Source organism: Agelaius phoeniceus, chromosome 7, assembly GCF_051311805.1.
Source record: "Agelaius phoeniceus isolate bAgePho1 chromosome 7, bAgePho1.hap1, whole genome shotgun sequence".
Classification (NCBI taxonomy): Eukaryota; Metazoa; Chordata; class Aves; order Passeriformes; family Icteridae; genus Agelaius; species Agelaius phoeniceus.
The window spans coordinates 41,371,015-41,386,866 of NC_135271.1; the positions used below are offsets into that span (position 1 = coordinate 41,371,015).

Here is a 15,852-nt window from a genome sequence, read left to right on the forward strand (position 1 = left end):
CTATCTATTAGAAAGTGCATGAAATCAAGAGGCAATCATGCTGTCAGAAGAGAAGGTAGAAAAAATTGTCTTTCACAGCTTTTTATGTGCACCAGCTCAATACTTTTTTCCTGCACATTTTTCAATCCTTTTTCTTACTAGATTCTTCCACATTTTGTTATTTCATGTAAATTTGCTTCCTCCACTATATATGACATATATAAGTAGAAATATATGTTTTAATTAGCTAAAAGTTTTTAAAAAAGCTTCAGAAGTCTAAATCAAAGGTTTAGCTATGGCTACAGATTCACATATGATCAGGGGAAGCAGGTGCTCTTTAACTTCTTTTCAGGTGGTTCCCAAGAGTTTGAGGGCACACATTAGGGATGCATTCAGTGGTCTCAGAGGCCCCAATGTGCAAATCTGAAGTGGGCAGGGCTGTTAAATCATGTGCTTCTCCACAACCCCAAAGACCTTTTACTTAGTCCCATGGAAATGTTGTGACCTGTGGTTTTACACTGCCAATTTCCTAAAAGATACCAACCTCACACAGAAAGTAGAGTAACATGAGACAGTCATGGTAAGTGGTCTCTTACCATGGGGTGAGGTGCTCTCTGTGGGTGTGTGTCTCTTTTCATGGCTACTGGGAGAGCCAGATCACGTGTTCAAAGTGGCCACCTAACTTTTCATAGAACAGATGAATCCCACCTTAGTCCCATCTGATTTCTGTCACAGCTGTACTGCTCTGGAGCAGCACCAAAAAAATTGCCCCAGATGAACCTACCTGGCATTGCTCCAGATGCTCTTCCAAATCAGGCCTCTTCTCAGCAGCCTGAGTTGGACTTGGTGTTCCTCTGGATTCAAGGTGCCCTCCTTCTTCCTTTGAGTGACCCTCAGCTGGGCATTCTTCACTGTCCCTGGTGGTTTTTACTGGGACTGGACTGATCTCATGGTGGTCAGGTCCAGTTCTTTGCCCTTGGAAACAGCCCTGCTGCACCCTCTCCTGAGGTTTTCCTCCCCTCCAACATGCACTCACACATGTAAACACACAACTTTACCAGTTTCAGCAAAAATGAAACTGAGGAAAAATTAAAATTAGACTGAGTTGCTTGGTGCCACCAAGATAAATGTATCAGAACACAACTTGTACTTCAGCTGAGCAGAATTTTTTTTGGCACAACTAACAGAACATACTCATTTCCTCTTTGCTTTTCAATTTAGTTATTCAATCTTTTCTATGCAATTTCTTATTTTCTGGATTAGATGCATAATAATAAAGACCACCTAAAAATTGCTTTTGTTTCCCTTTACAGGAAAAGCTAAATACAATAAAAAAGCAGGGACATAGTAATATTCATTGTTTTATTGTATCCTTTTATGATACTGACTAGAACGCCAGATTTAATAATATTGGATGCAGATATAAAAATAATCCAATCCTTAAAAATTATATTTTGCTACTACAGTACTGTATAATTAGTGGAGGCTGAAAATATGATACAACTTTAAATAATACTGGTTTGGAAAACATCCTCAGAACTCCAGAGACTTGGAAGCAAACATTCAGAGATAGAGGAAGGGAGTGGAGCAATGTCAAGAACATAAAGCAGGTTTACATTCAGGTTGTAAAGAAGCAAAAACAAATGCTGAAAATTTATCTTTTGGAAGAGAGTTCACAAAAGGTGAGCTTTACTACTGCAATTCTAAAAGCCACTTAAATAAATCATTATGATTTTACACACCAAGATTCACCTTTGACTAGGAGAAAGTCCTGTAGAATTTAATGGGTTTAAAGCAAATGACTGAGTTGAACAGGATTTCCTTTAAAAAATGAAGGTAGTAAATATTTATCCTGTTGAGTTTTCTTTTTTTTTTTCTTTAAATTAAACCCATCCTAGCAGATTTTATTGAAGACTTTTTATGTCCAGCAAATTCTACAGCCGTATTCAAGGGAAGTAATCAGTCTTTACTGTATTCCACAGGACTTTTCCATACAGGATTTTGCTGAACTGGGGGCTGCCTGCTGCAGTCATTAACCCAAGTAGGACTCCCATCTCTTCTAGCATTTCATTGAAATAGAGACTGAGCAATTTAGCATTTCAATACCACTTTGGAGGAACATCAGGTACCCTTGCTAGGTGCTCCCTCAACAAGGATATTATGCAACATAGACTAGACACAGAAAAGGTGTCATCCCACACTTGATCTCACAGTGCTGAAGTCACACTTCTGCAAAATAATTAAGCATATTCTTTTTTTTTTCTTTTTTTTTTTTTTTTAATTTTGGTACTTCTTACTCCTTCATGAATTTCTCTCCTGCTTTTCAATTTCAGCAGCTCAAGGGAATGAAGAATTAAATGTACATTGAAAAGGTCCCAAACTCTTACAAGCACAGGACATACCCCTTCTGAAACTAGGAGATCTTGCTTAATTTCTAAAGGGACAGGCAAGAGTAATCTGCAGAGCAGTTGATATGTGTGACAGCAGGAAGCATCTCTACATCCCTCAATATTACAGGATAGGAAAGAGGCTGGCTGACCAGTAAAACAACTACACAAAATTCACATTCACTCTCTTCCCAGGAAACTGTTTCCAATCTTGAAGCTGTTTTGTTCATTCTCACATAACACAGGTCCTGCTACAGTAATAAGTATGCTTTAAGAAAAAAAGATACAACATGGAAAGGCAGGAACAGCATCACAGAAATAGGCAGACAGAGCCATGGGAAAGCATGTACTACATGCAGGTGACCCTAGTGGTGGAGTAATTCAGTCCTAAAAAAAACTTCTTTACAGTCCATGGGAGAGTTACCCCAGTCACTGTAGGGATGCTGGATTACATCCTTTGTGTGTAAAGAGGAAAAAACATTAGTCAGCATAGGAAGAGCATTTAACTAATATGCATCCGTTCTTGTTAATTTAAGGAAGAAAGCTAAAGATTACTATTAGGGAATGAAAATTCCAGCTGGATTTGGAATGGATATGGCCATTGACCAGCATCAGAGACAAGTCCTGAGAAACCAACTCAGCATATCTGCAGCAGTGTCCAAACCCACTCTGTGCTCACTCAGGTCCCAGCAAACAACCTGTACAAGCACTGGCACAAACAATCTCACAATGATAACTACCTCTCTCTCACTGCAATTTATTGCTGTTTTTAAAGCCTTTTACTACCCTGCAGTGTGGAGGCAGGTAACTTTCATAAAGCAGTTCATGAGCAGTAACTCAGTACATGACTGTGCCAGTGGGTCTTATGGGAAATGCCACAAGAGTAATGAGATTCATTGCTGCCATAAAACCTAACACTTCCAGTGTGGAGGAAAACCTGGCCCACTTTTTCCACTTATAGCCCAATTCAGTGCTGTGAGGTTTCAACAGTGTGAAAAAACAAGCCTGATTTTCCCAGTACAGCTGGAAGGACTGGCCAGGGCAAGCAGCAGGACACAGGAAGACTGTATGTGCAAGATGCCTTCTGAAAGATTCCACAAATCTGTGTTTTGCTGATCAGTTCAGGGACTGCCTCTCCTATGCTGACTGTCAGGGGTATTTTTGTGGGTAAGGAATTTTGTCAGTATAACTGGCAGAGCACCATAGCAGCAAACACATGCCTCTCTCACAGTTTTTCCTGTCAAGCAACAGAATTAGCATTTTTTTTCCCAAATTTAATTAAAAACACACCCACACAACGGCCCATGGGTCACTGCTGACTGCTCCCCGCACTTTCCACAGCAGCCAGGAGCAATAGCAGATTTATGAGCAGTGTTGGTGTAGTTTTTCTTCCTTTCTCCACATCTGGCTGAACCACTTGCATTCTCCATACCAAAAACATGCCACTTCCCTCCTATCCTCTCGCATAGTGGAGAGTGATTCCCCTTGGCAAAAACATCCAGTGTGCTCAAAATTTTCAATTTGGGGTAGCTAGAAGTAATCTAAAAGAAAGATGAGAAATAAGGTGCATGTACTTAGACATCCTACAGGGAGTTAGGTTGTGAACAGAGAAGAATATGATTTTGAAAGTGGGCTTGAGGGCACATAGAGACCCTTCTTATACGCAAGAGGAGTGACGAGCCCCACTCCACTGCCAAAGGGAGCTGTGCTCATGGCAGACACAGAGAGGAGCCTGGTGGCAGCTTTACAGAGAGACAACCTGCACTGAAACACTGCCCCCATCCCTGCTGGGGCTGGGCGAGTCTGTACTGCTGGGTGAGGCAGTGAACACTGCACTGAAACAAGCACCATAAACTGTGACACAACACAGTGCTCTGCACCAGAGACAGGAGCACTGCAGCACAGGTTGCAGCTGGGCTGGTGGAAACCCAGGGGCTGAATCACCCCAGGCTGCTTCTGTCACCTTCCCAAAAGCTTCCTGGAACACTCGGGGAAAGCACCTGCACTCATCTGGGTGCTGACTCCTCCTGCCTGAACCCCTCTCTTGCCTGCTGGGCAGGGCCTCCTAAGACACCCAGAGAAGGTGTGGCAAGCCAGGAGAGACCCTTTTTCCCCTCCTTCTGTGGACTATGCATTGGCTCTGAGACTCCTTCCTTATCCAAGCTACATAGAAGGTCAGGCTGCAATGGATAAACCCTCATAAGAAATGCCCCAACGTTTACCTCCATTGGCAGAGAGAAAATTTCAGTGCAATAACACTCTTTCAGAAAATTCCAAGTTTTGCAGTCCTCACTCAGAAAATCCTGCTGGATTTACTAAGACTCTTTCTCTCCAGATACAATTCAAGAAGAATTTGAAGACCATTAAGGTATTAAAATTATTACTTGCAAACTTTTGTGTGCTCTCTTTAGAAATAGTCCTATCTCAATTCCATTCAAATCCCTTGCAATTTGCAATGTGCTGACAGATACAGACCAGAAGTTTTGTTCATATACTCTTACTGCAGGAGGACTGATCTGCAGTTGTGAGTTGGTGCCACACTTTGCCCTTTGTACCTGACACGTAGAAGTTCATCTCCTAGTCTTTGAGCTAACCAAGCAGTTAAACATCTTTGCCTACAAGCATAGGCCTAAATGCTTCCCCATCTGAGGAAATGCTGGCACATGGGCAAATCATGGGGTTCTCATCATTGCTGGGACATCTCCTTATCACAAGCTACTTTACTGAAAAGGGACAAAGTCCAGTGCTTCTCTATAGACTTTGGATTTAGATTTAGCATGAATTGCATCTTCTTCTTTTCTTTTGTAACAAAAACATAGCTCTGCTCCATACCAGGGGAAAGGCAGTCCTTTCTGTCCTGGATAAAAACTCTAATCAGAGTGGGAGAGAACGCCTAATTCTTGTGCTTTACCTGTTGTAATATTTTGGACACTGTAAGTAAAGCTTTCCCTAAATACAGCTCCTTAGGCGGCTGTACTTGCCATGAGCATCCATTCCTTTCCCCCTACACCTGAGATCCTAATCAGCTGCAAGGCTGATTATGGATCAGATAGGTGTGAAGTTGCATGCATTGTCACCAAAAGTTCATGTAAGTGCAAAGGGTACTGCCCTAGGTGTCCATAAAGCTCTGTTTCTCTGCAAGCTCACACTGCTGCTTCTACATAGAAGACAAGAGCTGAGGCATAAAAAAGACACTGTGTTTGTGTGCTGTGGCTGGTGCACTGAACTGTGCCTTCTCAGGCACATCTGTGGCACCTTTCCTGTCTTGAAGTTTTGAGAAAACAGAAGGAACTGTGAGCAGGGACCAGAAACCTCTAAGCCAACACAGCTTATAATTGCCTGTTTCTGTCTCACTTCCCTCTGGATACCAGTTACTGACCTTTGGTAGGGAACACAACAGCCTTTGAGGTGCTGGGAAAGGATCTGGGAACTCACACCACCTGTAGGATGCAAGTACCTCCTTCCTGATGGAGAGCTCCTCATTACCCCAGGCTTGCCTCCAGTGAGCAGCCACACAACACATGAGCATCTGAACTGGGGTTAGGCACTTTGGGGGATGCACCCCATTATCCTCAGTGCTTCAGTCAGCTGAGCTACCTAATGAACTTAGCTGTAGGGACTGTGTCTTCTAAAGCATGGTAGGGGAGAAGGGAATGTCACATTATGCACACACCACAGATATGGTGAGTTAGCGACAATGGAACTGTGCTATTTGTTATCCTTATACAAGCAGCCACCTTGAATTAAAAGCACATTCACATTCAAGAGGAGAAACTGCATCTGGACCTTGTATCTAAACAGGCTTTCGATGACTCAGATTAACAGTGCAGTAAAGATAAGTGGTAAATATACTTCATGATATTTAATTATATTTCCCACATGTGAGCTGGGGCAATCCTCAGCACAAATGCAGGCTCTTGGAGAATAGAAACTAACCCTGAGGACTTGGGGTGTTGGTTGGTGAGAAGCTCAACATGACCCAGCAATGTGCTCTCACAGCCCAGAAAGCCAATTGTGTCCTGGGCAGCACCAGAGCCAAGGTGGGCAGGGGATCCTCTCCCTCTGCTCTGCTCTCCTGAGGCCCCATCTGCAGTGCTGTGTTCAGTGCTCCCATCTGAAGAAATGAGGCCAGAGGAGGCCACAAAGGTGGTCAGAGGCTGGAGCACCTCTCCTATGAAGACAGTCTGAGAAAGGTGGATCTGTTCAGCCTGGAGAAGAGTAGGCTCCAGGGAGACCTTAGAGCACCTTCCAGTAACTAAAGGAGGTCTACAAAAAAGCTGGAGAGGGACTTTTCACAAGGGCATGTAGGGAAAGGACAAGGGAAATTATTTTAAAGCAAAGAAGGTAGATTTAGATTAGTTACAAGAAAGAAATTCTTCACTATGAGAATGGAAAAAGGTTGCCCAGAGAAGTTACCCAATCCCTGCAAGTGTTCAAAGCCAGGTTGGATGGGGCTTTGAGAAACCTGGTCTAGTGGAAGGTGTCCCTGCTTATGGCAGAGGAGTTGGAAAAAAATGATCTGTAAGATCCCTTCCAAGCCAACCCATTCCAGGATTCTGTGATTAGTAAGATCTCTTTCCACACTCACTCTAGGTCAGAATACAGTCCATGAGTTTCAACCTGATCTTTGGTGAGAAATGGAATAACTTAAATTCTTCAGCTTCTGCTAATATGAACGAACACACCTGGGTGAGGAAACTTGCCTGGTCTGAATCACTCAAAACTAGGATGGAAGAAAGAAAAACACTTCAACATAAGTGATCTTTGCTATGCTAGGATTGCAAGCATCATGTTTTTCTCTTCCTTAAATGCAACTGACTGCAGTAAGCCCTCTCTTTTCCAATGTACTGAAAGTCTCCACAGCACCTACAAATTCAAGGTGGACTCTGGAAGTTTGAAAATATATTTGACCTTCAGCGCCCAGAATTCAGGTTCCTCTACCTAGCCAAGGCTACAGCATTATTACTTCTTCACAGATTCCTCACAAAAAGCATTCTGAATTCCCAGCTCTTCTTCCCTGTGAGTAATTATTTAATATTGTATTGCTGTGTCTACAGGCATTTAATTCCTTGCAGGGAAACAGAGCCCCAAAGGATCCCACATGGAAGCACCACAATGGCATGTAGTGGCATCACTTCTGAACAATATTGGTTGACAAAACAACAACATTCCCTATATACAGAAGGTTTTCAAAGCAGCACAGAGGAACAACTGTGCCTTTTTTCTGTTAAAATTGCAGTGGTGTGACTAACCTTCCTGCACTCCTAGGAGACAATCAACCCACAAATTCAGCCAATATTGCCAGACACCTGGCTTTGGCAAGGACACAGAAATGTGGAGAACTTTTACCAGTATGAAGGTGAACACAAGTCAGCTTCCCTGTCATGCACGAAACCAACAGCGAGGCAGTGATCTAAAAGGGAGTGGCCAAACTTGCCTGACCAAAAGCAATTGCACAGTGAATCTTTGCATGAAGGCTGGCTAGGAAGACAAGCCCAGTCAACAGTGAACGAGATCTGTAAACAAGACACTCCCTAGTGGTATTCAATGCAGAGTGCTGGGCACAGTTCATCTGCCTGTACTGATCCATGCTTGCCCGTGTAGCGCGAAGAGTGAAGAATGAATAAGGAGTACACGTGTTAGCTTCCCACTGAGTCTTTTAGTGATGTGCTTCTTGAGCCATTCCCTCCTCTTCCTCCTCCTCTCTGATGCTCAGCAACTGTGACCGTCCCTCAGGGCAGCAATGCTCAGCATGAAGTTCAAAGTCCTTCCTATTAAATGGGAAGAGTAAGATTGATGTGGCCTCAACTACCCAGGAGACAGACTGTACCTGGGAATTAAGGGCCACACAACTGTGTCAATCTTCCACTCCCTCTCCACTCTTTGCTAAAAATAGTCTCTTCTTCTGGTTTCATCACTAATGAAGGACGGATTGTATTGTCCAGGGTAGATGCACGAATGTCGAGATCCAGGCAAACCAGTGTAGGGAGGAAAAAGTCCATTTCTTTCCAGTTCAGGATTTCTCAGTCCAGTTGGCTGTATTAGCAAAAAAAAAAAAAAATGTTGAAAAAAAAGGGTCTCATTCTCACACTCAAATCCTTCTTCAGGCACAGCATTACCACATTTCTTTGCTGTTGGATCAGTAGCTAGAGGGAACAATGGGATCTCTAATGATCTCTATAATCTAGAATGATTTTTGCTGCATTGCCTGAAGGGATTATTATTGTGAAATCTAATTTCAACATCTGGCCAATGAACAGATTTGAAACTTACCTGACTCTGCCAAATGCGGTCCAAGTATACAGTTAATTTTTAATTAAAAAAAAAATCTACTGCTGAGCTCAGGTATTGAGCTCAACTGCTGAGCTCAGGTATTGAGCTCAACTCTCATTAAAAGGATATCATCCTAGAGCCATCCTTAAAGGAGACAATTACAGAAAATCAAAGGTAGTCTCCTGCTCTGAGTATTACCTGGGCACTTCTCTCCCCATTTACCATAGGTACCTCCTCTCCCAACACAGTCCCTTGAATTATATGTCAAATACAAAACTATCTGATCTTCCTTTCTCTCCCCTTCTTGTAACTAAGTAAGATTCCTGGGGACACTTGGTGGAGGAACACTGATGCCTAAGATCAAGTCTGTACAATCCTTGCACCCAGTGAATAACATGAAGCCTCTGGGTTTAATCTGTTCTAGAGCAGATCCATGCAAAACCCTCATCACCTACTGCTTGCTAAAAAGTTTCCATTTCTCATTACCAGCATAATGAGAGTCTTTATTTAGTCTAAAAAATTAGGAAACGCATCTTCATTTCAAATATCTCATTCTTAGTGGAAGCATGAAGGAGAATTGTTCGACTCCATGCCGTGCAACCCAATAAATTTGCTCACTGAAAAGCTTAAACTATAAGCCAGGAAAATAGTAAAGCTCTCTGCTCTGGAAAGCAAGGAGACCAGAATGTGTGATTTGGGTGAAATCCTATGACTTTCACTCTCATGAGTAACCCACACACACCTTAAGGACATGTTGCTGAAAATGAGTGACAGATGATACAGCAGCACCACAGCTCTGGATACAGCCATTAGCAGATGGTACCAACCATGCCATAACAACTTGAGCTTGTGTCTTTCTGTGCCCTACACAGCCTATTACTCCTTAATTCCTCAGAGCTGAAGGGATGCTCCTTATGTACCCTGGAGAGGGAAGGAATGGAGGAAAAGAGGGGTCCTCAGTGACCAGCATCTTCCTATTCTGGGGCAAAGTTCCCCAGACAGAGGTTTCAACCTTTGCCTTAATCAGTGAGGGTGGACAGGAGAAAACTGCTAACAGGGAACCCTAGCAGTTTATCCAAAACCTTTAACTGTCATTCCCTATTCTAGGATTGGGATTTTTGAGCATTTTTACCAAACTATTCCTAGACATTTCCTCATCATTCTTCCAAATGACATCTCTTTGTGATATTCACCACAGGTAATAGCTAGAGCCCACAGGACTCCTAAAATGCCTTGCTATGGAAGACATTTGCTTTGCCCTTTTATCTTGCAGGAAAGGGATCTGCACTTCCAAAAATAAAGGAATATCTCTTTCCTGTACGAGGCACAAGGGATTAAAAGTTAATCTATGGATAGATACCGAATAATACACATCTGTCATCTGCAACAGGTTCTTGGTGCTTCCATTCTCCTGCATCTCGATGGTCTCTCTGCCCCACTCCTGTGCCCGGGGATTCTTCGGATATTCAGCATAAGGTGACATCTGGAAATCCCCACTCTTGAAAATCAGTTTACTTATGTCATTTTTATTCTTCCTGTTTATAAAAGAATGAGGGAAAGTGAAAACTTACAACTTATCCTGCTGTCTTGTACACACTTCTGGCATGATCTCAGGAGAGATCATTACTTGATGTTACGAATCTTGACTGGGAACAAAGATCACCTCAGAAGGACTATAGTCCAGCCATCTGCTCTGAAGCCAAGTCAGATATGAAATCAGGTCACGCAACTCAGATGGCATTATCTGGTGGGATTTGAAATCTCCAAATTTACATGGCAAACTCCCTGAGCAACCTGTTCCACTGCCTTACTGCTCCCTTGGTGAAAGAATATTTCCCTACATTCAGTTTGATCCCCTCCTGTTCCAGCTATGCCCCTTGTCTCTTAAAAACATGTGTGTTCATCTAAGTCAATGAAAAATCAAGGAAATTGATGAATAAAAACATATGGAAGTCCCCATGCTATTAACTATAGCACTTGTAGGCACTGTGCTGATTCCTAAGAAGGAAGACCTGCAAGGAGCTGGCCTGAGTGACACCAAATGTCCCTCCAGGACTATAATGGTTAATGTGTGGACTTTGGTGACACTTCCAATTCAAAGCAGAGTATCCTCCAGGAAGTCACATAAGCTGCCCAAGGCCAGGGCTCAAGAGAAGATCAGTCCACCCCTGTGGAGATCTGCACTCTGGGCCACCTCATCTCCTGCTGGCATCCCCCTGGCTGAAAATATGGGGTAACAGGGGCACAACCAAACCACTGCCACATCTATATTACTGACAAATCCAGTTGCCATCTTTATCAGAGAGCTTTGAAATCCTAGATTTGGGGACTGGAATAGCGAGGAGAGGGTGTTACTGCAAGGCATCCCTTTTCAGATTACATATATCAGGAAATAGAGCTTCCTAGGCAAACATATCTTGTCAAAAGCCACCTGCGGGCATGGGAATGAGGTGTGTATGTGTGTGAGTGTCTGTGTGAGAGGGAGAGACACACAGAGTGAGAGTACATGCAGACTTATCCATAAAGGTGAATGAAAATAGCCTTAAATACACTCAAACACCACTTGAGCAACAGCAAGTAACCTCTCCTGTTGTCTAAACTGCTCCTTTCTACTTAGCTTGCACTTTTGGAGTCTGCTTCCTGGCTTCAGAGCCTCACAGCTCTGCATGGGAAGGACTCTCCTGCCTCTCCATCCTTAGAGGACATGATTTCCAGGTGTACCTTTAAGAGACACCCAGTCCATCGTTTAGCCTGGCTGCTGGGGAAAAAAAAAATTAAAAATTCTCCAAATGAAAGCACAGTGTGATACTTCAGTATCTCAGATTACCCCACTTGCTTAGCCTATGTTTCCACCTATGTTTTGGTCCTTAGCTATGCTATGTTTTAGTCCTTAGGAGCTCACACGGGGAGCCCTGGGTGTGGTGCAATCCACGGGGGGGATTGAGGCGGGCTGGCAGCGGTACCTACCGGCAGCAGGTGACGATCAGTGCTATGCCCATGATCAGCAGCAGTCCCCCTCCTGCTGCTGCAATCACCACCGTGATGAGCTGATAGGCTGCAGACAGGAGAGACAGAGGCTGAGAAACAGCAGTGTGGTTTTAAACCCCAGTTTATATCCACAGTTCCCATGCAAAGGGATTAGCGGCTTATTTTCCACCTTCCCACCTCCCCATAAGCAATATAGCCTTAAGTTTTCAAGTGAAATAGAAACAAGTTCTTGTTTCCCTAAGGAATAGATTAATTTCACCAATATATCACAGTAACTCAAATGGATTCACTTTCAAATACCTTGCTTCAAGAGTACCCACTACATGTGCTACCCTGACAGACTATACAGGGAAAGGAGATCTCCTTTCCTTAGATGACATTAAGTCAGCATTGTAAAAGAAGGTCCACAAAATGACTTTTAAGAGAAAATGAAGGAACAAAAAGCACTGAAAAAAGTAGCGTGTACCTACTGCACTTTAGACACAGTCACTTGCAATTATTTGTTTCAAATCTCCTATTTCTGACACAGTAGGAAATGAAAGGAATGAAATTTGGTACTCACGGTTTCCACAGTTGAATCCACCCAAGCCAAAGGGGCAGCTGGGAACAAAGAACAACAGGGAGTTTCAGCAGCTCAGTTGTGCCAACAGGTCACCAGAGCAAGGATGGTGGGGTGGGAGGAGGGCAGAACAGTCACCATACCTCACACACGTCTCGTTCTCCAGCTTATATCCATCTTCACAGGCTGAAAGCAGAGAGCAGGGCCGTGAGCACCGCGCAGTGGAGCCGGCAGGGATTGCCCAGCGCAGCCTCACCCGCGCCGCCCCGGCCCGACCGCGCCGCCGGAGCGCCGTGCGCTCGGGTGGGCGGCTGGATGTCCTCTGGCTTGGGGAAAACATCGGGCACTTGAGGTGAATAGGCTGAATAATACCTCCTGCTGACTTTAATGGAACCATTTCAGGGCTTCCAAGCAGAGCCAGTTTGGAGCCTGGCACAGGGAGGGCTGCTGGCATTCCCAGCAGAGCTTCTTGCCCAAATGAAAACTCACTGCACACTGGTACTGCTTCACACAAAACAGCAATGTAAAAAATGTGCAAGTGCCTCCAGTTTCCATTTTGAAAGCCCACTTAAACTATGCTACTTTAGCACTGGCACGTGTTATTAATTAATTTTAAGTGTTAGTACTGCAACAAGACGTTATGCAAACACAGTCAGGGTAACCAGAAGTGGGATGCTAATGTTTTTTCTCATGTCACCTTTTTTTCAGATTTTTCAAATTTGCAGCTAAGTCAAATTTTGAGATATCATATTTTACTATATGAATAGAATTTTTTTCAATAGAAATTGAATTTATCAGGTCTAGATAATCTAGAAAACTGCTATGTGCAAAATGTTGGTGAAAAACTGGAACCATCACTTCAAAATAAAATAATTTCCATGCTTATGGACAGCTATCCTGAGGAAATTATCTGAGGAAATTACACTACCCTTCTGATGAACAGCAAAGGGGATGATACACTGGACACACAACTATAAGGTTGAAACTACTGATAAGATCACTGCTTTTCTCAGCAATAGTCCCACCAGAGCTCTGGCAGAGGCAGTGAAGGTGGTCACTCAAAGGCCTGGGCAGGAGTGATACAGATAGAGTCACTTTGGGCAGATAGGCAAGCCAGAGCTAGCACAGGCAGCAGCCCTCAGGGGTGTGCAAGACATCACCCAAGGGTCTGGAAACCCCCTGTAGCACATTCCACAGGGAACTGTTCAATGAAAACAACAATGTTCATGGATTTCTCCTCCATCAAACACTTTTGCCTAAAACTGACACAGAATTTCCCTAAATTAAATTTCAGTTTCAAATCAAATAGTTGGACTGGAGCTACATTTTAAAGAAACACCCAAGGCTGATTTTAATATTTTCAATGACAGACAATCAACCACAGCACTGGGTCAAAAGCTCACAAAGTTAATTTTCTTCAGCCATTAAAAACATTCACCTTCTTTCTGGTCTGAATTACCCCAGTGTCAAATTCCAGACTTTGGATGTTTACTTATTAGATTGGAAAAGGTTATATGATCAGATTTCTCCTCCTCACCACCAAATCACTCCTTTATCTTTAATAAAGCGAAGGCCACTGAGATCTTTGAGTCTCCCTAATTATTGCAGCTTTTCTCTGAACACTCACGGGTTCTCTTTGACCCTTTTGATTTCTAATTCCCAGAAATAGATGTTGCAAGCCCAGGGATAACAAAATTTCCCTAAATCCTCAGGATGTGTGGATACGGAACACTGCTGCACTCACATCACTTCTGTGGCTATAGACACAGACTTGCTGTAGCAAGTGGCACCAGTGATGGTGGGGGGCTGATGCCCACAATACCTGGTCTTGCACACCTTTCTTTGATCTATGTGGCCCCCACTGCTCCTTCACCACCTCCCTCATTCCATTTATTTTTCCAGAGCTGGGGATGGGGAAGGTGAAACTCATTGCACAGCCCTCCTGCTGCATCACACTGTGATGCTTTTTGTACTAGATATATTTTTCTCCCTCTAAGATGATTTCTTTGAAGTAAAGGAAGAGAGCAGAGGTAACTGTGAAAGAGTTAAGAGCCCCAGTCAGCAAACAGCCAGGGCAAGGATAGTAAATCCCAAAGAATCCTTGCCTGGCTCATTCATCTCACTGGGGCCTTAGCTAAAGGAGACTGGATGGGTTGCTCCTTCCACTTGCTAACAAAAGCAGGCTGAAAACATTATGGAGTGAATGCTCCACCACTGGATTGGGCAGTAATAAAATGTGCAGTGGGAGGGAGGGAGGGAGGGAAGCATCACCTCACAGCTCACTGGAGTTTCCTTCTCCAATGAGCAGCCCAGTGTATCCCAGCTCCAGCCCACCCCCTGCAGGTTGGGAAGTCTGAAGGAGCAGGCAGAAGGTGCTGGAGCCCACCCTAAGCTCAGCAATGTCTGTGAGGCACATCCACCTGGAGCAGTGCCATGGGCAGGAGCAGCTCTGGCACCTCACTGGCACACAGCTCTCAGGTCAGGGGGATATAGGAGCAGAAAAGAGGAAAAGCAAGATCCTGAATATGCATTTCTCTGTCTTACTTAAAAACTCGGTGCTTATGTATTTTTCTCTCCTCCCTGTGCCTTTTCCTGCCACTTTGCTTTCTCCTTTGGCATCTTTGCTGCTCCTTTGAACACGTTCCCAGGAGAGCTCTCACTGTCACACTCACTTGGCAAGACTCCAAACACAAGCAGGGAACAGGGGAAAGGCCTAAGTGTCAGGGGCCAAGCAAAGCTGTTGAGTTGAGCTCTTCAACCTAGGATTCCTCTGCCTTCCCAAAAGACACTCAGGGGTCTCTTTGGAAAGCTGCTTTGCTGCTCCTTGCTTCACTCCAGAAACACTCTGTACTGGTAAAAATAGCATGCCCTTGAAAGGCTGGCACATTGGGTTTGCTGCTCTGGTACTGAAATAGCCCTGAAGATACTGAGAAGGCTGAAAATCAGCAGCAACCCAGAGACACTGAACAGCACAGCAAGAGGTCCCCTGGCCAACATGTTGGACCTCCTGTGTCTCAGAGACCCAACCCTTCCCTGGCCCATGGCATGCTTTCCCAAGCGTGTCCCTGGGGACAGATGCTACAAGGAGGACAGAACAAATCCTGTGGGTCAGGGCAGCCAATTCTCCCAGCCTTCCCACGGGGGAGACCGGACAGGGCAGCACAATAGCCATTTCCCCCTTTGCAAATCCTATAATTGGAGCTACTAGACCACATTTTCACAGCCCACAATGAGGGTCAGATGCTCACGAGACCTTGGTTCCTGTTTAGGCACTAAAAGGGCAGAGGTTTTCAAAGAGGCTGGTATATTGTATGCTATATTTATCAGCAAAATAGCCCTAAATATCAAAATGGGGCCCATAGCTTGGCTTTTGGAAAAGCCTTTAAAAACCCCAACTACCTGGCTTGCCCAGATGGGCCCAAGTGATAATGAAAATCTGGCATCTTGTCAGAGAGTGGCACCATGCAGTCAGTGCTGCGCTCATGCCTCTGCACTGCAGCCTAAATCCAGCATCAGCCCTGTCCCTCAGACACTGCCAAGCTGATCAATAAGATGTTTCCTACTGACAGGAGTGAGATGAAGGTGGCATTTAGGCCTCACTGTGTACAGATAAGGTTTTCATATTTTCCACAGCAAACAAGTTTCATAAGTATGGAGTAATCATAC

At 44.1% G+C, this 15,852-nt stretch overlaps 1 protein-coding gene across 4 annotated transcripts in view; it reads right to left on the reverse strand.

Annotated features, from left to right (window-relative positions):
• Positions 1-1,327: 1,327 nt before the first annotated feature.
• Positions 1,328-15,852, reverse strand: part of HEG1 (heart development protein with EGF like domains 1) — a 51,881-nt gene continuing 37,356 nt past the window's right edge. For 3 of the 4 annotated variants that reach the window (XM_077181675.1, XM_077181674.1, XM_054636587.2), the window contains 5 exons: positions 12,330-12,372; positions 12,190-12,227; positions 11,607-11,694; positions 10,000-10,174; positions 1,328-8,402 (listed from right to left, as the gene is read on the reverse strand). In XM_077181675.1, the coding sequence (XP_077037790.1) occupies positions 8,253-8,402; positions 10,000-10,174; positions 11,607-11,694; positions 12,190-12,227; positions 12,330-12,372 (494 nt within the window). In that variant the 3' untranslated portion in view covers positions 1,328-8,252. The remainder of the gene's footprint in view (positions 8,403-9,999; positions 10,175-11,606; positions 11,695-12,189; positions 12,228-12,329; positions 12,373-15,852) is intronic. The other variant, XM_077181676.1, reaches the window with a different exon arrangement.